The 23,267-nt window shown below is 45.1% G+C and overlaps 2 protein-coding genes across 6 annotated transcripts in view; both read left to right on the forward strand.

The window, feature by feature from the left end:
- Positions 1-2,242, forward strand: part of LEMD3 (LEM domain containing 3) — a 48,931-nt gene extending 46,689 nt beyond the window's left edge. Inside the window, 1 exon segment of the mRNA XM_035544208.2 lies at positions 34-2,242. Within this exon segment, the coding sequence (XP_035400101.1) occupies positions 34-197 (164 nt within the window). The 3' untranslated portion in view covers positions 198-2,242.
- A 491-nt stretch (positions 2,243-2,733) lies between these two features.
- The window catches only part of MSRB3 (methionine sulfoxide reductase B3), an 84,756-nt gene continuing 64,222 nt past the window's right edge, over positions 2,734-23,267 (forward strand). For 2 of the 5 annotated variants that reach the window (XM_035543871.1, XM_035543875.1), the window contains exons 1-2: positions 3,006-3,185; positions 21,801-21,927. In XM_035543871.1, the coding sequence (XP_035399764.1) occupies positions 21,852-21,927 (76 nt within the window). In that variant the 5' untranslated portion in view covers positions 3,006-3,185; positions 21,801-21,851. Of the gene's footprint in view, positions 3,186-21,800; positions 21,928-23,267 lie in introns of all 5 variants that reach the window. The other 3 variants (XM_050709740.1, XM_035543870.1, XM_035543872.2) reach the window with 3 other exon arrangements.

The following is a 23,267-nucleotide window of genomic DNA, read 5'->3' on the forward strand; positions in this document are numbered from 1 at the left end:
TAGAAGATGTTTGTTTTTGTATTTGCCTTATAGGAAAGCTGGTAACAGTAAAATACCTGCGGCTAGATCGATATCATCATCGTTTTCCCCAGGCTCTTACCTGCAACACTCCACTAAAGCCATCAAACAAACACATGAACTCTATGTCACATCTCCGTCTTCGGACAGGCACAACTAATTCTCAGGGAAGCTCCTGAGAAGACTTTCTACAACTGCTAGGACTGTTACTTGCAACAGGAATTTTCCTGTATGGCTGCCGTCTTCCTTTTTTAGTGCTTTTTGTATGTAATACTTTAATGAATTAAATAAAAGTTTGAACGTTCCAGAAATCTTGTTTCCAAAGGGACTTAGCAATGAGGCAGTAATACTGAGCTGACAGGAAAAAAAATTGCTTCAGGAAGTTTTCCGGGGCTATAGTAAACCAGTGCATTTAAGTTTTGCATGAGGAATACCGAATTCATTAAACATTTTCAGATGTGGTGACTGTATTTTTGCACCAAGACGTGTTTTTGATAATACAAAAGCATGGAGAAAAGACTTCCTGTATTTCCATAGTTTCCTGTGAAATAATCTTGTGGGTATTTTGTAACAAACAACCTACAGTTCCTGATGGTGAATAAGTTTAAAAAAAATTTTTTCAGTCAATATTAGTTTTTTCTTTTCTTGCCGTAAAATAATAATCTGCAGCTAGGGTATGGGGAAAGTTAATTTGGCATTAGTGGTTGCATTATAAGTGTGAGGGAAAACATACTGAATGAGAATGTACTAGGTTTTGTATATAAATGTAAATGCTGGTGGTGGCAAAACTGGTTGTGTTCTGTGAGGATGTCTGCATTGAAGCAGTGAATAAGCATCCTATTTTATTCAAAACCTAATGTTTTATATGGTTTTGGCTATACCATGACAAGAGGCCAAATACCTTAAAGTGTTAGATACAAGTTAAATATCTTTTATAGGTTTTATATTAAAATATCTTATGATTTTGTGTGAGAGGTCTGATACCAATTGTATTGAATTCAAATTTGTGAGCAATAAAGAAGCAATTGGCAGATACTGGAAAAATATTTTGTGAAAAGCTGTATTTATTATGACAATTGCCAGGGCTGTGACAAAATACCATTTGCGATTAAGTGACTTTTCCAGTATGTTGTAACTTGTTTTACTGAACCAGTTACCTGACAAAATGTTAAAAGGTACATACTTCCTTGCAACAATTTTGGTTGATACAAACTAGAAGTACAGCTGACAGTAAATTTTGTGATTCCAAGCTCTAAATTTACTAACGTTTATCCCGAACTCCAAAATTGTTGCTGAGAAGTTTAGTTGCAAATCTAAGATTATTGGCTTTACTGATCCTAACTTTCACAATGATTTTTATCGAAGTATCCAGCTGAATATCCCATAGGGGTTGAGACTGGAAGCACACCAGTCCAGAAAATGTTATCGTTAACTCACTTTACTTTGTAGATACGATGGATTTGCAGCATGGACTTGCACAAATAATGCACGTTTTTTCTTATGGTTAAGTAAACATGATGCACACTATTCTGCAACAGAAAATCCTATTGTGCCTTACCTTTGTGCTTTTGTGGGCACCATGTTTATTATTGGAGTTTGTTAACCGAAAAATTTTAAATCCTCAGTTTTATGTCTCAGATGCTAATGAATGAGTATATATAATATATAATCAGCCATGCAGAATTCTACTTACCGAGGACAAGTACATATTTTTGATGGGTAAGTGGATTGTGCCAGGTCTGGTAGATTTTGATGAGTTTTACTATATACATATATGTATATGTATAATATACATGTATATGTATTATATATATGTATATAAACTAATTTTGTTGTATTTGATGTGCATCATAGTGATTTGTTAACCTGACCTTAGTGACCCCATCTTGTGACCTGTTGCAAGAGTGAATGTAAAAATAGTTGTGGCATTTTAAAAGGTCGCATCTTGATACAAATGCATCCATCTTGCTTCTAAAATATATTTCTTGTAAACACTGTACATTACTATTGTAATATGTACTATTATGCAGCTTATTTTACCTTAAACTGTTAAGTTGACCAATATCCCTTCCTGCAAGACAGATGGGAATGTGTATAATACCCGAACGTTTGAGAAAAATCAGCTGTTTGTTGTAATTTGTCACCCTGTCCTGTAAAAACAACCGAAAAGCAAACCAAACTCAAATTAAAGGTTTATTAGGGGTTTTTACACGTGTCTCACCTTCTAGGTACTTGGATGCCTCTTCCACATGAATACTTGTTTGCAGCTTAGAGTGAGTTGCCTTAACTTTTAATGGTGGTTAGGGCTGGGGGGTGGTGGGTGGTGGTGGTGTGTGAGCTTTGTGTAAGGCTCCCTCAGCCTCAACAGCCTACCTGGCAGTAAAAAAAAAAAAAAAAAAAAAAAAGTCGTCATTAAGGTTGGAAAAGCCCTCCAAGATCATCTGGTCCAACCATCCCCCTACCACCCAAGTCACCCACTAAGCCATGTCCCTGAGCACCACGTCTAACCTTTCCTTGAACACCCCCAGGGATGGTGACTCCACCACCTCCCTGGGCAACCAGTCCCAGTGCCTGACTGCTCTTTCTGAGAAGAAATGTCTCCTCATTTCCAACCTGAACCTCCCCTGGTACAACTTGAGGCCATTCCCTCAAGTCCTATCAATAGTTACCTGTGAGAAGAGGCTGACTCCCAGCTCCCCACACCTTCCTTTCGGATAGTTGCAGAGAGCAATGAGGTCTCCCCTGAGCCTTCTCCAGACCAAACACCCCCAGTTCCCTCAGCCGCTCCTCACAGGACTTGTGCTCCAGGCCCTTCCCCAGCCTCGTAGCCCTTCTCTGGACACTCCAGGCCCTCGATGTGTGTGTGAGAGCAGGGCCCGAAGCTGCTTCGCCCTTTTCTGCGCGGTGCCTTCGGTCGGGCTGCGTGCGGGGCGCTCTCCGCCGGGCGCTATGCTCATATTTGGCGTTGGCCGCCGGTGCCCAGGAATTTCCCGTCATGCCTGCCTGGGCGGCGGGCCCGTCCCCGCCATCCCGGGGAGGGGGGGATCGGGGGGGAACCGGGGCCGTCGCTCCCGCGGGCCTGGCCTCTCCTCTCCTCATGCGCGCTGCGCCGCCGCCGCTGCTCTCCGCGCTCCTCCTGGCGCTGGCGGCCGCCGCAGGAGCCGCAGGTAGGAGCCGGCCCCTGCGGCGAAGGGAGGGCGCACCGGGGGGGGGCCGGGGGCTGGGCCGGGGCCGCACCTGCGGCGGAGGGGAGAGGCGGGGGGATCCCCTCGGCGGGGCCCCGGTACCGCCTCGCGGGGCCCCCGCGGCCGCCCGGAGCAGGCCGGGTCCCCGCGGCCCCCCGCTCCCGGCCCCCGGTGCGGGCGGCGTGCGGGTGGGGGTGAGGGGGGAGCGGGCGGCGGGTCCCCGGCTCGGGAAGTTGGGCTTCAGCGGCCAGAAAGGGAGTTGAGGCGTCATGTGTGCCTTCAGAGCTCGGTCATCGTTTTATTTATTTATTATTTTTACCTAAACGGGCTCGGTGTGCTCATCCGCCGCCTTTGTACTGCGCCGCTGGGCAATACAGGACGCGCAAAAGAGCGAGCTGTAGCTGAGGTCCTGCTGCCCCCTTTCCCTTGCTGTCCCCTTTTCAGGTTAATCTACCCGGTTTTGGTGCTCCTTCACGCTCCCGGGGCTGACGCCAGGCTGAGTTAGGCTCCGTGTGGATGTGACAGACCTGCGGCAAACGCCGGCTTCTCCGGGGGGCTGAGCCCCGGCCCCTGTCCCCGTAGCGTAAGGGCTGTCCCAAGGCACACTGATCCCAAAGGACTACCGAAAACACAGGCTAATGACGGGTGTTTATAGATAGTGCCAGATATTTGCTGCTACCCGGCGATAAATACTGGATATTCGTAAAGAGTTTTGAGCTTATATACGTCTCGGAGAGCGCAGAGCTCTGCGCTACACGTCAGGCTTTGAGCTCTTTCCCTCCCAAGCTTCCTGTGGTGGCCACCAGAACGGTCCCAAACTGTGCTCCTTGGAGAGACGTCAGACAGCGATGTGCAGCGGGCAGACACCTCGCTGGACTGACACAGCCTGTCTGTGGCAAGCAGTCCCTAAATGGAAAACCCGGCTCCGCTCCCGCGAGGGCACAGCTCCGTTTATTTCCAGCCCAAGGGTTAATGCTTTGCATTCGTCCTGTTCATGCCCTCGCCGAGCTGCCACGAGCGCTCGCAGTTTTGTTTGCTGACGATTCCCAACTTTTCGCCACGCCGCTGCATGCCTCCGCGGTTCGTCACGACTCCTGGGCTGCCAAATTTGGTTGGTAACGGTGCCCTTTAAGTCTGGTTCTGGAAGTAGTTTCCATGTGGCTTGTCATCCTAATCAGACGTTTGCTCATAGTTTCTAAAAGAATCGCCCGCGTTGCTGTAGGCATGGCTTAATTTAGAGCAGCATTTCTTAGCTACCTTTTTAAATATACGTAGGGAATTAAGTAAGGTGAATAGTTTAACCAGCGTTGCTAAATAATCCTATAATTCCTATAAGAAGATTTTATTTTTTGGACGAAGTTCTGCAGTGATTTCTCAAAACCACTGAAGCCGGTGGAGTTAAGCCATCTATAGTTCAGTTCCAGACTGCGGTTGGTTGGTCATTTTCCTGTCTGACATTTCTTGGATCTTTATAATACACATTAGAGAAGACCCATTAGGAGAAAAAAAGAATTCTATTTTTTCCCCCGAAAAAACACAATCTTTAAAAATAGTGCCTTTGTACATGGGGTAATGTTTCTATATTTGGTACCAAAGCCATATAAAGCAGTTGATCCTTGACGAAAATAAAATCTTTTGACTCAATGACCTTGTTTATTTTTCCACGGGTGCTGTCTATACACTCCCTCAGGGATTTGGTTAATATGTATTTTGCTCTTGCAAGTACCATAAGATTTCCTCACAGCTGTGTGATAAGGGAAACCTGCACATGAGGAAGGTACTTGGTATGTTGCCCTGATATTTAGTAAGGTATGAAGAGGATTTTGTTTGCCTGCTCTCATTTAGTCAGCTTTGTAAGATGATACTTTTTTCTGTATTATTTAAAGTCCAGCCTATTTATTACCTGAGACATGCTAGAAAATTAAAATTCCCTTTAAATAAATGGTTAAAGATTCCTTTGTTATGTTGTTGGGTGTATTTTAAATGATGGGGGAATAGGAGGGAGAGCAGAGATCTCGCTGTTAAGGATTTAATCGTCTCAGCCGGAAGGTCAAGAAGTCTGCCTGTCTGCATCTGGCTGGCACCACCACAAGGCAGTGATGCAGTAAAGCCATCCAATTTTGAGATAGCTCCGTTGAGTTGCATAATTCAAGTGCGTCCTCATTACAGATCAACACTCAAGCAACGTGTAACATTTGTGTCAGCCCTACCTAGGGAATATGACCTTCTTTTTTTTTTTTTTCCTTTGTATTCTTTTTCTAATTTCATTGAAAGCTCTAGTTTTGGCAGCCCCCAAGGTACAAACTTCCTCGCACCATGCAGGGTTTAGCTGATGGCAGCTTGGGATAAACTGTCAGCCTTATTGTAGCTCGGTCTAGCCCTGAATTGGTTATGGGTTCCTTCAGCCAGAAGACCCCCAGGAAAATGGAACCTCACATTCCTGGTGCATTTCGAGGGGTGTGTATAGAATGAATTTAGAAGAAAGCAGGGTAGGGATTTTAGCTGCCCCTGAGTCACTCTGGAGTTGGTATGCTTGTTTTGGAACAGACCCCGGGACTACAGGGAAATCGGTGGTTTCTTGCTCTGGAGTACTTGTGTCCATACATGGACTTATTTAGAGGCAACTTTCTGCATGTAAGCAGAGATCTTGAAAACCTAAGGACAAAACCAGGAAGACTTACAGCCTGTGGGGCTTTCTGTTTTGTCTCATAGAGCACGAAGCGGCTACTGGTTAACTTCCCTCGCTCCTGTCGCGTCTGTAAGGCTGCATTGTTATCTTTTCAGATACTTCATTCACCTCAGAAGGCTGTTGGGTTCTCTGTAAACTATTAATATGTACTAGCTAAAACAAAAGCACAAAACTAAACATTTAAGTCCTCCTCTGTGGAAATGTGTGAGCATATCACCAACTAGCGGCGTTTTAAAAGTGATTTCCAATTTGGCACTTAAGAAAGGGAAGGGAGCATGTGGTATATCATTAGCTTCTACCAGAAGATGAAGAATGGCATTCTGGGCGTTAAAGGGGATTTTTTGTGTCCTTTACCTGTGAAGATGGTGATCCTTCTGTTTTGTCTGAAAACAGGCCACAAGAGTGCTTTGGGAGCTCCATTCATCAGGAGGCGATCGGAAATTATAATTTATCTCCTTAGCTCCAGCCTTCTGGTTCTCATTTAACAGCCTCGGTTCCAATAGCATTATCTGAAAGCCACACAATCCAGCAACTGTTCCAGGGAATAAAGAGGCTTTTCTCAGTAAGGACTTTAAGACCTGAAGAGCTGAAACAATACCAGCCCAAAACAGGCAAGAGCAGCGCTTAAACTTATAAGGTGCTAACACAGTTTCGCTGTCTTCACGGACTTAAATTTGAGCTCAGCATTGTTTTGTAACATGATTAATAGCACAAGTGCTGCTTTATTTACAGGGAGCGGTGGAAATGATCTTTCCAGTAAGTTTTGTGTTTAAACATCATTCAGCGTTTGAGTGTTGCACGGACAAAATGTGAAGACGGGACTTCTGCCGAGCTCCCCAGCTCACACTTTCCTTTCAGTAGCATCCGAATGCTGGGATTAAGGATTTCTTTGAAATGTAGGTAGCAGTTTAGCAAAACATACGTAGTGTGCATAGTTTGTTGGGAAACGGTACCAGGTCCAAGAACTCCAAGCGTGGTGTTCGGACGTATTTCCCCAGGGAGCTTTTTAACTCCCTGTTCTTCCAGAGAGGGACAACGCCTTTGCGTTGCACCTGATGGAAAACAACTCCCTACTGCCAGGAAATAACAATAGTGCTGGTGGAAAGTTACTGCCAAATGCCATCAGTTTCACTCCCACTGCACAATGAGAGTGGAAAAAAGAAATCAACCCAAGGAATCTTAGCAGCTTCCTGAGGAAGTGATCTGTGCCAGTCCATGCCAAGAGAAAACAGTCCTGAAAACGTTCAGCCCGGCTAAGAGATTGCCCTGGTCTCGTTCAGCTGTATTCCCCAGCACCTGGTTCTGGGGCTCAAAAAGCATGCAGGGAAGGTGCCAGAGCTTTTAGCCACTGGTGTTTTCAAGGATCTGCGTGGCTGGTTGCCCGGGGTCAGGTTCACGAGGGCGTTACTCTCAGTGCTCTGGCCTTAGGATCCCTGTGACAGGTCCGGGAGCACTGGGCCAGCCTAAAGCACGCGCTGGTTTGATGTGAGGTTGCTGTGCCTGCTCCAGTCCGGCCGTGCACTGACCCACTTGTTGTGATCCTGAAGCCCAGGCCCGCGGAGCAGGCCAGAGAGGCTCAGCATCGTCCTGCCAGCAGCAGCCGCAGTGCGGGTCTACGGGAGAGGAAGAGGTAAAATGTGCTTTGGGCTGTACCCTCAGTTTCTCCTGTTTTTTTACAGGATTAAAATCAGTTTCTTTAACTCCGTATCGACAGAGGGAAGTGCTGATAGCACACCTTGCTCTGTGTGCTCTTCCTCGTTTCTGGTCTTCCACAGAACTTGGCACCCTGCGCCCAAAAACGCAAGGCAGCTCTGCTGCTTGCCTCTGAACTTCAGAGAGGTGCTGAGCTGTGCCGAGCTATTTTAGCAGGGGTCGAGCCACGCCAGGTCAGATCACTGCGGGTACTTTGCAAGACCCTCAGACTCTGCCCTTGAGGTCCTTTAAAATGTGAAATACAGTAGCTGTTACAGGCTGGGGGGAGGTTTTGTTGCTTTGCTACATATGAATTATAGAGTAATAGATTTTTATTTAAAATATGCCAGGCAAGTAATAACTATGACAGTGATACACACACTGTAATAGCTTCTTGGTGCAACGCTATTTAAGATACGATGCAGGTTTTCTGAGCATTGTTGCATCTCCACAGCCACTCCTGCAGATAAACAAAGTTCTTCAAAAATTTTTGCAGAGGTCAGACTTTCTGAAGCACTTTTTTTTCCCCCTCTTTTGGACTCTCCCAAGTTACTTCTGTCTTGTGCCCCAAACCAGCACCATATTCCAGCCGGTACCTTGCTGCTGAGGAGAGCAGATTTCCTCCCAGCCCCTGCTATTATCTGTGATGCTTCTCTTTTTAATAAGCTCCTGATTGTCGCTTGCCTTTGTTTTTTGCAGTAGTGTCACACTGTTAGTAGCTCAGCCTGTAGGCACTGTAACCCTGTCATCCTTTTCTGCAGCACTGCTGCTGGTCTTGCACTCTTCATTTTGTTTCTGTTTTTCATTTTTTGGATTTTTTGAGTGTTTTTGTTTTTTCTTTGATAAAGTCCAAATATGGTTCTTTGTACAGAGCCGTACTGAATTCCATCTTACTGATTTTTGACCATTTCTCCAGTTTATTAGGATCATCTTGAGTTCTGCCCAGCTCTTTGGAGTGCTTCCCACCGCTGTCAGTTGATGTCTCTGCAGAGACCCACTTCTCTGCAGAGAAGTGCTGGGCCCTTGACAACTCCCTGGGGTGTTCTTCCAGCCCGGTAGTCAGCTGTGCTCCCGACTGGCAGGACCTTGATCCAGCAGGGAGATTCTTTTCTGGCTTGCTTGTGAAAATACCACTGGGGGCTCTGTCAAAAAGTATGTCATGCTTGAGATCTGGTGCATTTGCTGCGTTCCTCCTGCCTGTAGAATAGAAGGAAATTTTATCGGTTTCACGGGGTTAGGTTTTGCAAGTCTGTCTCGGCTGCCTATTGCTTTATTACCTTTCAGTTGCCTATTCTGGATTTTTTTGTAATTTGTTTCAAAAGCTTTCTGGATGTTGAAAGTATGCTTATAGAGATGCAGTTCACTGATCACTCTTTCTCCCTTTTTAAAAATCGACATTGTCAGCTTACCCCTGAACTTTTAGAAACGCAAAAGCCTTTCAGACATCCTCAGAGATGCTTGCTGTTTTCTGAAGGATTGCCTCGGGTCATTTCCCAAACACTTTCGGGTAAGTTTTGTAACCCTAAAAGGAAGTGCAACCTCAGACAAAGGTTGCAGACGCACAATAGCCTCATAATCCAGGAATACAGTGATTCAACATTAGTGTGCCTAATTTCAGGTACACGGTCTCATATTTATCTCGCTAAAGCGCCTGCAATGAAAGAGTGAGAATGGAAGTGGGTAAATTTTGATAAAGCTCTCCAAAGCTGTGACAAAGTAGAAGAAATGCGATCCCAGGGGTATAATGGTCAGTCCTCAACACACCTTATGTTGACAGAAACGTAGTGATAGGAGAAAAGTGTTCACCCCAAGTTTTACATGGGATTTGAGTAATGGGTCCTTCCTGAGCAGGAGATCAGGAATGGGGGTTTTGCAGAGTATTTCGTGTGGTCTTTGAGGAGAAATGGGACGTTGTTCCTCAGCTTTTGGTGGAGGGTTGTTTCCAGCATTGTTAATGTCCTCTGAAATTTTGACTGTAGGGAAGGCGAGATGTAACCAGGCTGAGTCTTTAAGCTTTGCTCAGGACATGAAATCAGTGCGAGTTAAATCCAGAGCTGAGTGAGTTGTCCAATCTGTGGCATTGCAATGGGAGAGTTACTTGGGGTTTGGAGTAGAGACTACTTCCCATAACTTTTGTGATCCAAACTTCTGCCCATCCTGTCTGGCTCAGCCCAAATAAGGGCTTGTTTGTGCCGTGGGCTGAGATGTCCTGAGGCTGCCTCAGCAGAAGTCAGCCTTGGACCTGGGAACATGGGTCCTGGAAACTTTTACAGTGGTCGTAGGAGAAACATCCCAAAACCAAGTACTACAAAGCCCTGAGCACTGAGTCCTTGAGTTTTCAGGTGTCTGTTGGATGGGAATTATCCATCTCGATCTGCTCATCTTCCTCCCTCTCTGCTCATATGATTTATTGGCTGGGGCTGGGACTTGCTCCTGCAGTGTTTACTTCCTAAGTGAACAAGTGATGCGAGATGTTTGCAGGAAGCTCGGGGGCTGTAGAGCAGGATCAGGCCATGCAGAGTCTAGCAGAAGACTAATACTGGCCATGCATAATTTGGTAGCAATTGGTACTGCACAGTATCCAGTTGTGATTCTGGTGTGTCCCCCGTTTCACCAAATATTTGGGTTTGTGGGCCAGAAACAGAAGGTTGGTGTTTGTGTGCTGGTGTCCACCAGCTGACAAACCTTTGTGAAGGTGGATGGCGTCCATCAGTGATGTAGGGGATGGCCGTACTCCACAGGCAGCATTGTGCAGAGAAGGATCTGTGCAACAGAGCCAGGGCAGTCCCAAATCAGTCATCGCAGCTGCTTTACGTGATTGCCTCTGTTCCTTAAAAAAATCCCTCAAATACACTGTCATGGAAGGCCATCTAGATAGTTCAGACCTATTTCCAACCTGATAACGTGTTGTGCCTGTTGCTTTCTTTGTGTTTGGTTACAAATAGTGAAATTTGCAGCTGGACCTACCCGATCAGACAGTCACAGAACGGTTTGGGCTGGAAGGGATCTCAAAGCCCACCCAGCTCCACCCCCCGGCCATGGGCAGGGACACCTCCCACCAGACCAGGTTGCCCAAAGCCCCATCCAGCCTGGCCTTGAGCACCTCCAGGGACGGGGCATCCACAGCTTCTGGGCATGGCATAGCTTATGGTTTATTTTCTTATCAGCTGCCTATGAAACTGCATAAAAAAATCCAAGCATCTAGATAAGTTATACCTGTGAACACCAATTTAAATACACATATAAATGCAAGAGGATGAGAATCTTTCCGCATATTTATCCAAGTGCTATAAAAATGGCATACCTAATGAGCACATCAGGCTAGTAACCAACAATTGTTGTGTTGTGTTTTTTAAAACCTCGAAGCAGACATCCAGCTAGTGGGAGTGGTGTGAGACATCAGGACCGAGAGGAGAAATAAGGACTTGTGGGGCATTAATTGTAGTGTTCCCTCTTCTGGAGCAGGACCCCAAGCAAGACGGCAGCACGCTGCATTTTGGGGCAAGGCTTCGTGAAGCTCCCAGCTTCTGCAGGTGGTAGCTTGTGCGTGCAGGGAGCCAGACAGGTGTCGCTGTTAAGAACAGCTCAGGCAAAGAAAGCACCCACCTTTACCTTGGGGTGCTGAGCCGCATGGGAGCTCCAGAGCCGTGAAACTAAGGCTGAGAGGAGCAGGGAGCGAGCCTGGCCGCTGCACCTGAAATCATTTCTTTAAAACTTGTCTCGATACATTCAGCTAGAATTAACGTTTCTTTTGCTCGTGAATTGAAAAGCAGCGTCAGGATGCCCAGTGGCGCAGAATTTTGTGCAGCACATCCAGTGTAAACATATTTAGCTAATTAAAAAAAAAAAAAGTTATGCTTGTGCATTTTTTAACTGCACTGGAGTGAAAACTGGAATTCAGCTCACAGTTTCCAAGAAAAATTTTGCATTAAAGGAAGTTTGTCTTTGGACATTTTCTCTTGTATGAAGAAAACGAAGCCCTGAATAAATGCATTTATCCTTGTAGTTCCCTAAATACACGTAGATATACATAGAATCCTGGTTATTAAATAGTAGCAGAAAATTTAGCATCCATTTTTTTGTTGATCAACATGCTTAACGATAGCCTAAAGAAGTGAAGATTTGTTTTAAGAAAATGGTGTTACAATTGTAATTTAAATAAATTCTTAAATTTAAATAAAATATTAAATTTAAATTAAGTATTTGTTGAGTTAGTTCAGCTTCAGCAGATGTTTAAAAGCAAGCAAGCTTCATAACTGAATCAAATTCATTGCTGTTGGGGCAGAAATAGTCTTTGCTCTCTCCCTTTTCAGTCACTGGCATTCACTATGAACTCAGTTGGATTGTAGTACTGTGTATTCAAGGACCATTTAGAATATAAAATAAATTCTCCTCTTTCCTTATTTGTTGTAGGGTCTTCTCGGTGCGTTAGCAGTCTTTAAAAACAGCAGTACATCTCTGACGAGAGGAGACTTTTTGGGCTATGGATTAGATGTGGTTTTAATTTTATTTTTCTTTTTAACTGCATGAAGGTTCTCTGTTTTTCGGATGGTTAATGTAACTATTGCACTTTGTGTGCAATTCTTTTCTTTGTGCAGGATTAGATTTTCTTGAAGCTATTTTTTAAATCTATTTTTGGATAAAAGGCTGAGGTTTTCTCGTATATTCCTAAGGATGTTCTAAATACGAGCATGACACAATTCCCGTGATCAAAGGTACGTTTTTGCAGAGTGCTTTTATTCCACAGACGTGTATGTGCTGGGGCTGTTACTTGCGGGACAGCTCATGGTGCTGGGCGGTTTTATGGCAGGGAGATGGCTCCTCTCTGTGGGGAGGAGTGGTACTGGGTTTAGGCGCGGCCATGGAGAAAATGTCCATGTAAGGGAGGCTGCTGGGAGAGGCAGGCAGCTCGCATGCCCTTAACTCGAAATGCTCTGCTGCAGCCTGGGAGGATAAAAACCAAACAACCGGCCTCAACTGGCCTGGAGTGCCCTTACGCCGGCTAGCCAAGAGATCTGGAGGAAATTTTACAAAGCTTTGCTTCTAAGCTTTTTTTTTTTTTTTTTTCCCAATTTTTCCAATTTAATTTTATTTATTTTTACAAAATATGAGATGATACTCAGGTCTGGTTCACAGTCCGATTTAAAAATTATATTTTCTAATGTGGTAAATTATAAAAATACGGAGAGAGAACATCTTTCAGCTGGCCTGTGCTGAGGGACTGAATGCTGAGTGCGATGGCACAGGCTGATGTGTGGGTAGGACACGGCTCTATGTGTCTTTTACACCAGAAAAGCTTATTTTTGTAGTAGGGGTCTTGGCACTTATGGGCGTATTACATGCACATACATGTAGATAGATATTAGCACCATCCGCTTTTTCGACTGAAAGCGTTTTAAATACCTTAAAAATCCTCTGGCCGTATACTTAGTGATTATTTGCTGGTAATTTCCTGTACACGTTATAACCCCATGGCATTCGATCCTGCACCGAGTGGCAGGGAGTGGTGGTTCTGTGACGTTTCTTATCCCCAATAAAGTTTTTTTCTCTGAGAACTCTTTAAATCAGAAGCCAAAACACAGCTGAAATGCTAACTGCTTGTAGCTCTGATGTGCCTAGGGACCTTGTTTCCTTCAGAAGATGAGTGTCGTTTCTCAATTTAAGCTCACCTGTGATGCTGGCAGGGACAGGAGCGTGTTTGCCGAGGTGTCACGGGGCTTTTTCACTTGTCTCAGCTTAGGAACAAGTAAGATGATGTTCAAGAGTGCCTTTTGGAAAGAGCGCTCTCTGTTGATGTTTCAGGTAGGAGGTCCTGTTGAAGTCATATCAGTTCTCACTGGAGCTTTCTCTTTGTCTCATTTCATGAGACGTTATTCCCCAGCGGCGTGGCTCCTATCACGTATCCATTGTGCGTCCTTACCTGGGCAGGCCAGTGCTGTAAGCTGAGGGAGGAGTCCTGAGCTCAGGTGCACTGCATAACACAGCTTAGAAGGACTCAGTTCCAAATGATTTCTCGCTTTAACCTTGAAAATTTGTCTTTTTTTCTTCTTGAAGAAGTAACTGTAAACTAGTATGAAGTTGTTTCGGGAAAGCAGAACAGAAATGCCCTTTGAAGAGCTTCCGTGCGCTGTGGAAAAAAAGAGAGTGGTAAATGATGCATGGGATTTTTCCTGAATTAAAAATAGAAGAGAAAGCTTACGAGTTCTGCTGTGCTGGCAAGCTTGACAAAGCAAATATTGGTGGAGAGGGAGAGCACGCCTCCCCAAATCTAGCTGAGAGTAAAAATAGCTTCCATGTCTTCAGTGCTAGGCTACCTTTGGGATAAAGCTCCTGCACGGCAGTAACCCACAAGTCTGGGGGGTTTAAAACTGTTGTGTTTTTTTTTCCTGCAGTACTGAAAACAAATTCTTCATTGGTGAGCAAAGCAAAAAGCTTTCAGGCTTGCCAGTAGGAACTGTTAAATTAAAAGGTTGTTTCCAGAACACTTGTATCTCATCACGCGAGCACCAGAAGCAATTAATCCTTTACCACCGCACTGGAGAGGACTGATGGACTGGAAAAGATTAGATAATTTTCAAGATGTTGAAAGGATTCTGCTTCTCAGAGCAGACCCATTTACGAATGGTTTATGAGCGCCGTGCTTATAAACTCGCTCCGTACAAGGAATGCGCTGCGTGCTGGCAGGCTCCCAGGGCAGGGAAACCAACAGCGCGGCAGCAGCACGCTATTTTGGTGCGTCAGATCTGGGAGGAGCAGGAAGAGATGGGGGGAAAATCCCAACTGACCTATATTTACGCTCCTGCAGGAAGTGTTGCCAGTCCTAACCGTTGGGTAAGAGTCTGGCAACGAGAGGTGTAGGAGTGCTTGCAAGGCTTGGAGGCTCCCAGCTCCTGCCCTTAATAGAACAGGTCCTTGGCTGTCCCTGGTTTTGGGCTTCATGGCTCGGTTGCTCCTTCTCTTCCTCTCCTTGGGGTGACACCGTTTGCTCCTGTCTCCTTGCAATCTCACTTTTCTCTTCCCACTTGTTCCACTTCCCACAGGGCTTGCAATGTCTTGTCTCCCTTCTTTCGTTTCACACCTCTCCTTCAAGACCAAACCAGCCCCTCGAGCAAGGACCCTCTTAGCTTTTGTATTACTTACAGGAGAATTAATTAACCCTCCTGCCCTGTGCGCTCCAAGTATTGAACTGCTGTGATTCATTATCACGCTAGTCTTAATATCCTTATTAGAGTCCCATGCCTTACTTTTGGTAATCCTTTCTTTCTCTCCTGATGCTTTCTTGCTGTGATAAATTAGCTAATGGCCGCTTAGTCCTCTTCCCCCTATGGCTCCTGGCCCTGGCCCACGCCCTCTGTTCAGGGGGACCAGTACCACTGTAGTGCTGGGTGCAAGTGGCACTTAATAAAACAAGGAGAATTCAGTGTCACGGCTCTTTTCTTCGGTGGAAGTGGTTATAGAGCAGGGAGACGTGCTTTACCCCTCTCATTTATTTATTTATTTTCCGTAAAGGTACGAATGTTGAAAAAAGCCTTTGCTTTGATTATTCTTTCTTGTCTCCTACCTTCTCGACTCGGTCCCTGGGCACACCTCCGTGGGCTTTTGTTTCACGAGCACACCGCCTGTTTGCTGCCAGACTGGTTTTCGTGAGCTGGAGATGGGAGCAGCGTGAGAGCCAGCTGAGCCAACAGCCGAGGGATATTCCTGTAAGGGACTGCGAGCTTCCCGTCTTTGGCAACCGGTACCAGGGAGAATGTTAGCTCATTTCAGGCATTAAGTGAAAGTTAAATATAGCTCTTCGTTCTCTGCTCAGAGGTAGTGTCTTTCTCTTACAAATCACTTCTCTGTTCTTGGATACCTGCTCTAATGTGAATGCAAACTCACAGGCACACAAAGTACTGCCTCCTTGCTTAGCACATTTTCTTCTCAGCTATTGAAGTCGGTGAAATCATCCTGAGTTGTGAGCAGCAGTTTCAGAATCTGGCTCGTTTTCCAAGGTTTTAATGGATTACTGTGTTGAAAAAGATGATTGTAGCTTGCAGGAGGATTGAAAACTGACTGCAGGAATCTCATCTCTGTTAGGTGGCGCTGATAAAATAATGAATATTGACAATATTGCTGCTGATATAAAATATCAGGATATAAAAATGAGACCTCAATAGCATTACCAGATCAGGCCATGTTTCCCCATTTTAGGTCAGAAAGAGAGGGTGTTGGGAGCCCCGGGGCAGCGGGACCCACTGTGCCCCATCCCGCCTGCCCCTCTGCTTGCTCTGCAGCATGGGGAGTAACTTCAAGTTTAAAGCTTGACATTTCCTGGTTTTCCACTCAGATATTATGGGATATGGCAGTAACGACCTCTTTTATCAGGGCACAACGTAAACTTCCTAAAAGTAGACTGGGTTGACGTTCAGTTTGCACATTCCAGAGCAAACAGCTACGGAGAACGTGCTTTAATTGCGAGTGTTAAAAGTGACGTGGGAATTCAGGCTGAGCACTTCTGACTACTGTGGCTTTAACTGAGAAGCTGGTATTTTATGAGGGGAGGTGGAAATAAAGCTATATACAGACAAGTGTGCAAGTTAAATGCCACAGTTCCTTTGCATACTTGTAAGGCTAACACAATTAGTTTCTTCTAAAAATATTTTATGCCTCTTTAGTAAGCCTTTGAGAAGGTTATATTTATAATTCTCTTTATGATGTTTTGCTGCATGTTGTTAGCTGCTAATTATTGAAGTGTGTTGCTCTAATCAGGGAGCTTTTGCAACATGTGTTAATGGCAAATCAGGAACTTACGGAGACGCCCTCAGTTTGCATTATCAGTTGATATACAAGCACATGAAAATGCAGAGCCTAAGAGCCCTCTTTAAAGGTGAGTTTCCAAAGGTTTTGTCAATTGACTTTACAGTTTTGGACAGGACAAGATGGGATCTTTACCATGGTAGGAAGGCCTATGTATGTAAGGAGAGTACCTGTGGCATGGAGAAAGGCTAGCATAATCCCTCCAAAGTTGAGGCATTTGGAACTGTATGGCGGGTGAAAGACCAGAGACCTTCTGGGATCAGCGGGGGAATGGGAGCTCATCCCTTCTTCCTCCAGTAAATGACTGGTTGTCCTCATCACCCTCCTCAGAAGCTTTCCTGTGTACCATTCTCCTGCGTGGCTGGCAGTCCTGTATTGGATATTGGATCAGACTCCATTAAATATCTCTCTACAAGCTGCTAAACATTGCCTTTGCCCCCCCTCCCCCCTTGGCACATACCGTGACAACCTGAGACATCTAGCTCAAATGGTAAAGACTCTAAAAACTCTTGGATGCAATGGAGGGAGCAGGAGAGACCAAGGGCCTTTGGCATTTGCAGTGACTGTGTTAAGGGAAAGTGGCTAGGGACTAAACAACTGTTTTGACCCAGAAATCCTTGATACACCAACAATTTTGCTCATATGGTGCTGTCGCAGCTGCATTTCTTGTTCCTGCAGTGCCCAATGGTTGTGCTGTTCTGTCTGCTGAGTTTGACTGGCTTTAAGTAAGCAAAAGCCAAATTTGAAAATAAAAAATAAATCCAAATGGTAAGACCGGAATAAATGCATATATTAAATATTTCACTAAGTTTTATCAGTGAAACGTTTGGTTATAGTTTGTTTGTTTTTGACTTAAATCAACAACAAAAGAAACCAAAACTTTTGCAAAACAACTGTTAGAACTTACTGCTTGTCTGGAGAAACTTAACAAAACAAATACTAATTAAAATTAACTTGTTACTGTAACACTTGACTACAGAAACTTCCCAGGCCTTTACTGTCTTCTGACTTGTAGTTGTTAGGATTTCTCCAGTATGGCAGTATTTTTGCTCCTTTGCTTTGTCCAGTGACACTGAAATTCCTGACATAGGAGCCTGGCTCTCTGGCGAGCATGTAGGGATCTGTAATTGTTTCCTGTCCTCAAAATGGGGCCAGAGACTGGGGGGTGGGAGGGAGGGAAATGGGGAAAAAAAGTAGAAGTCTCACACTATTGAGGTCTCATTATTGTTGCAAGAAAAAAAGGTTGTTCCTTTAAGAATTGGTGTCCAGTTGCTTTACTGTTATTTTTTTAATTTACTGCTAAAGGGCTGAGACTTCACGTTTTTCTTGTGAGAGCTGGGATTCTCATGTAATTTTAGGAATCTGGACCGGGGTTTTCAGGAGAAACACTAAACTAAACTAAATGCAGAAAAACTTAAAACAATAGTGTTATCAGCTCCTGAGAACCCTTGATGTTTCTCTTACAGCTCTTAAAAGCAACATGTGATAATATCAGAATTTTATCTCACAAGTTGTCCTTTCCCCAGAGAAATTTCTCTAGCTGCAGACAGAGGTTGAGAAAACACAACCTGAGTACGTACAAACTGCTTCATTTCCGAAGGATAAATTTGAAAGACCTCCCCCCTACGTTATTTTTTAACAAATCTTGTTTATTTTGGGGCCTAACTTGTGATTTCCCAACATTTGCGATTGACGATCTAGGTCTTGAAAGCGGGCAGTACCTCACCATCTGTCAACAGTGGGATGTCAGCATCCTGCAAGGAAGGCTTGCCTGCAGTTATCATGTTTATAATTCTAGCAGGAGGCTCCCAAATCCCACCTCCTGACGTAGCGGGGACAGCAGTGGAAGAGCCAGTGGTGTCCTGGCTGCTGGGGGCTTGTGTTCAGGGCTGGGACAGACCTGGCAGGGATCAACACCCAGGCTTGTCAGTTTTGCACTGGGCTCTTCTTGGAGCATTTAGCCCACCGCGAAAGCCTCACGTTACAGTGCCATCATACAGGGCTGTGGCAAGCAACTTCAGCTGTGGTGTGGGGCCTTTGCTTGGCCCTGCCGAGGTCCAGGTGGATGCGGGACATAAGTTTAAGCCACCAAAGATACTTTCAGGATGGTGTTTCCTTCCCATGTTTGTCATGCTCTGGCTGTTCCTGTCAAAGAGATCCGTGGTGCAAACCCAGTTCCTAAAGCTGTTGAAGTATAGGGCCAAGCTTGCATTTACTGCAGGAACAGCAAAGCAAAGGTCTTACCTACAACAGCTACGTCACTGTTGTTCTCCATCAAAGCAATCTCTGTACCAAACCTTCAAACCAAATGCATCAGTGGTAATGATTTTGACTTTGTTCTTCTCTCTGCTGATTCTTTACAAGCAGTTTTTAATCTTGGCCTGTAAGCACCCTGCAGCAGGGATTTTGTTTGTGTATATGCAGTACCTAACGCTGGGAGGTCCCAGTCCTACTTGAAACTACTGGGCACTGCTGTAATGTACAGAGTAAATGAAAATAGCGATCAAAACGTCAGCAATAAAAGAATAAAATACGTTAACTGCAATAAAATACTTTCATGAATGCTTAGTTATATTTTATTGGGCTTTCAGGACGTATATATCCTCCAAGTCTTTACGAATACTTGAGACTAAATAACAACATTTTGGTGAACACTGAAATATTTGACATTTTCAAGAGGTCAAGATCTATTTTATAATCCTTGGCAAATTCAAATCATTTCCTTTAAACTGTTTACACTTGAGGGAGTTATGATCCTATTTACTTCTCACGAATCAGGAGGGGTGGAGAGGTTTTGGTCTGGAGAGGTAGATCCAGCAGCACGAAGTAGCAGGTTTGGCAGGCCTGATGGAGCTCGCAGTGGGAGAGGTGAAGCACAGAGCGGGGATGATGCCTTCGTGTCTGCCCCGGGCTTCATCAGACGCCCAGCTGCATGGGAGACGTTTCACAGACACGTGTAGGGCTTCCTATAGGCAGCTCTGTGAGAGCCCAGCCATCCGGGGGAAGGTCTGGCTGCCCTTTGGTATTCTGGCCTCCAAAATAGCAGAGAAAGCTCCTGACTGGAAACAACATCCACAAAAAGTTACTGCACTGCCAGCTGCGGCAAAGCCAAGCTGTCACAAAGCTGTCTGCAGGAAACAAAGCTCCTGTTGAAGTGGCTGGCAGCCCGCAAGCCGGGCATGAGCGTGGGGCTATGACACAACGCAAACGTCAGCATTGCAGGCCAGACCAAGATTCTGCTCTGCTCATGTCTGTGGCGTGACGCCTTCAGTCCCCACACAGAGGCAGAGCAGGATTTGGAAAATCTTGGGGCCGTCCCCTGCCGCCCATCTTGGCTTCCAGAGCCTTGGGGGGTTTCGCAATGAGGCCGGGTGGCCGAAGTGCCACCAAGTCTGCAGGCCGATGGCTTGGGCTTAGGTGTAGCCACATGGGGACAAGGAGCCCCACGAGGCCCTGTTAGCGCCCAGTGCCTGGCTGAGGGACATGGGTGGTGGCAGCCCTCTGGGACGGTGCGGCTGGCCTCACCGCCACCATGGCCGGCCTCATTGCTGCCATGCCGGCCCTGTCCTTCACGAGGCCTTCTCGCGGCGCCGACCGCTAGATGGGGCCGGCCTATCTCAGTAGGAGCGGGAACGGCACGAGCCATAAATCACCCCCACCGGCGGGCCGGAGGCCCCCGCTGCTGGGGCACCCCAGCTTTTTAAGGGCAAAAATACGCCTTTGTTCCCCGGCTGACCCGCGCGGTGACATCAGCGCCGCGCTTCCCGCCGGCCTCGCCGGCGCTGACACAAGCCAGATGGCCACGGCCGGCCAGCCCCGCGCTCGCCGGGGCAGGGTGGGAAGAAGGGGTTTTATGATCAGCTGCGGGAGCGCGGCGAGGCTGCAGCCTGGCCCGGTAATTACGCCTTCACTGCGCGCTTTATTCCTGGCGGTGAAGGTCACTGGGAGGAAAAAAAAATAAAAAAAAAAAAAAAAATCACGTTTTTATTTGTCGTGTTCGTTACGGACAGACCTTTGATCTTTTATTAGTCAGTAGTCTGCTCTGGAGGAATTTTCTCCCCCTCCTTTTTTTTTTTTTAAACTGGTCCTGCAGTCACTCGTGAAAATGACATGTTTATTTATGTTTAATGGCCCTCTCAGGCTGTTCATTGTGCAGTACTTACCTTCCCCCTCCTTTTTGTCTCCATTTAGTAACACAAAAATGTTTTGGTTTTGCAGCGAATTTAGTTTGGAGAAGTCAGAGTTCAGGCATGTTAATACAAGCAGTTTTCCATCAGATATACTCCAGAGTGATGTGGTAATATATAAGACCGTGTATTACGTGTTTGTTCGTTAGGGGGTCGGAAGAGGCCGCGATCAGCTTCTTAATCTTATCCAGGAAATGCCCAAGACAAAACCATTCCTCAGTTCATTTCTGGGCGCTTGCATCCCGTGGCTCCTTCACTATGATATTCAAAAACAGAGGGGAGGCAGCTCGGAGGAGGCCAGTGGCGGTGCCACATTGCTCATTAGCCCCCCGGGGCCTCATCCTGCTTCCAGCAGTGTCACCGAGAGCCTCGGGATCACCTTCGGTGGGGGCTGGCTCACGTCCCCGATGTCCCGTAACCTTCTGAAGCGAGCGCTGTGAGGCAGCTGCGTTTCCTCTTTCCCATCGTGGGGTAAATGAAACAATTAGTGTTTGTGCATTAAGTCCTTCTCAAATAAAATCTTGCGACTGCCATCTCTCCGTTTTCTATATTTAAACTGGCCGGAAGATTGTTTAAATATACAAATATACATGGACAGTTTACAATGCGAATTATTTCCTGCCTTTAAAACAAGAAGTTGGGGGTTTAAGATATCTGGGAAGTTTATTACAGTACGATGTCACGTTCCTCAGACAAGTCATCAAAAGAACAGTTTTTATCAAGGACTGGTTCCTAGCACTCACCATTCACAAATGTGGAGTTTGATTTTATTTTCAAAAATAAATAGGAACGCCTGCCCCTTTGCTCTGTCCCGCATTACTGGATGGTGAAAGCAGGACTCCTGCCACCTAGCTTGGGCCTTGAGTGACATCCCTCAGTGCCTTCTCACTTCTGACCATATAGGTTGCTGCCCTGAGTTGCTCTGTGGTAGGTATCCTGAGCGTCTGTTGTGAATGCCCCCCACGAAAATGTCCCCTCCCTCACTGGGTGGCACAGAAATCTGCTCCACCGAACACCGTGTAACGCGTATCCAAACCTTAAAGGGGGGATCAGAAGAAACCTGCTAAGAAAGGTGCATTTAGAATGGTACTCCTATGGGATGCTCTCGGATAAAACTGTAAGCATTGTTTGTTTTATTTTTTTTCTGTGGATGTATCTAAACATCTTTAATGTTTTAATTTGTTCTCATCTTTCTTTTTTTTTTTTTCTTTTTTTTTCTTCCCTACTCAGCTCTTGCCCCTGTTCTTTGCCTCTGGTTTTGTTGGTGAGGATATCACAGTGATGTCTGCATTCAACCTGCTGCATTTGGTGACAAAGAGCCAGCCAGTGGCCCTGCGAGCCTGTGGGCTTCCCTCAGGTTGAATGGGTGCTGCTTGTTGTGTCATGCGTAATGAAGGCCCTTTTAGGAACCGGTGTCTCTGCTGCAGGAAACAGTGTGCTATGGGTTGCTCTGCTGTGTTTAAATTTGCCTTGGAATCAGAAGTTTGTTTACTTGTTTGTTTGTTTTGTTTTGTTTTGGTAAAAGTCATTGGCTTGGATGAGGGTTTCCATATCCTAGATATTAGAACGCTTGGCAATGCTGTCCATCTTCCTTGTCCAGTGAATTATCTCTCTTTTTTTTTTTTTTATTATTTTCCTCATTCTTGGCAAAAGCAGTGGAATTAACTGAAGATCAATTCTCTTTAATACCATTTATAAATTTTTAAAAAAGATGCTTAACAGAATTTAGCATATGGATTGCTGTTAAATCAGATGACTTAAGAATTTTTGCAAAATCTTTAGAAGTGTGCTGTAGTTGCACTCAACATGTCCCTTTTAAAATTATTAGTATGTTTTATTAGTATTTTTGGTATTATTAGTATAGTATAATTAGTATTTAGCATTATTAGTATTTTTAAATTATTAGTATGAATTAAATATGTATGCACTGAAAATTATGTACAAGTGCACAGAATTTAAAATGTAATTCTTTCTTTCCTCTGACAGCATATTCTTTAGTTACAAGACACTTCTCCAGATAAGTAAATAACTAAATGGGAACATGCAACCTAATGCCCAGATGCAGCTGCACTTCTCGTGTAATGTCCAAGGTCTGCTGTTAGGTCTGTGAAGGCTGCCATAAGACCCCATCTCTATAAATTGGTTATACAATTAATACCTTAAACCTAAGTATTTTGTATTTCACTTAGACAAAAACAGTATCTGTAATATCTGCCCAGTAATGTCAGTGTACGTGGGTATGTGAGAGAAAATAAAAGCTACGGTGAGTGAATTTTGAATGTTACTAGGAATTTTCTTGACACCCAAATAAAAAAAGATACCATTCTGGCTGATCAGTATTTGAAACATCAAATAAGAACCAGCTTGGGTGTGTGTACTGCACTCACAACTGTTTCATAAGGGTGCAAAATGTTCTAAGCACTTTTTTCCAGAGCTGTACTTAACAAGCATATGGAGGTGATGTTCTAAAGATTTTTTCAGTGATAAGACATCAGTTTTCAAGCTGATGGATTTTCTAAAGCTGATTACACTTTATTTGAACTAAATCTGAGTCCAATTTTTGCAGCATTTGTGTTCTGTTTTCCCCCACATGTGCACAAAACTCCCGTTAACCTAGATAGGAGCTGCAAACACATATTGAGGAAGAGAGAGAATAGCCCACATTGTGTCAGCCTGACCTTTGTTTCCTGTTCTATT

The sequence above is a fragment of the Cygnus atratus genome, chromosome 1 (genome assembly GCF_013377495.2).
Source record: "Cygnus atratus isolate AKBS03 ecotype Queensland, Australia chromosome 1, CAtr_DNAZoo_HiC_assembly, whole genome shotgun sequence".
In the NCBI taxonomy this organism is placed as follows: domain Eukaryota; kingdom Metazoa; phylum Chordata; class Aves; order Anseriformes; family Anatidae; genus Cygnus; species Cygnus atratus.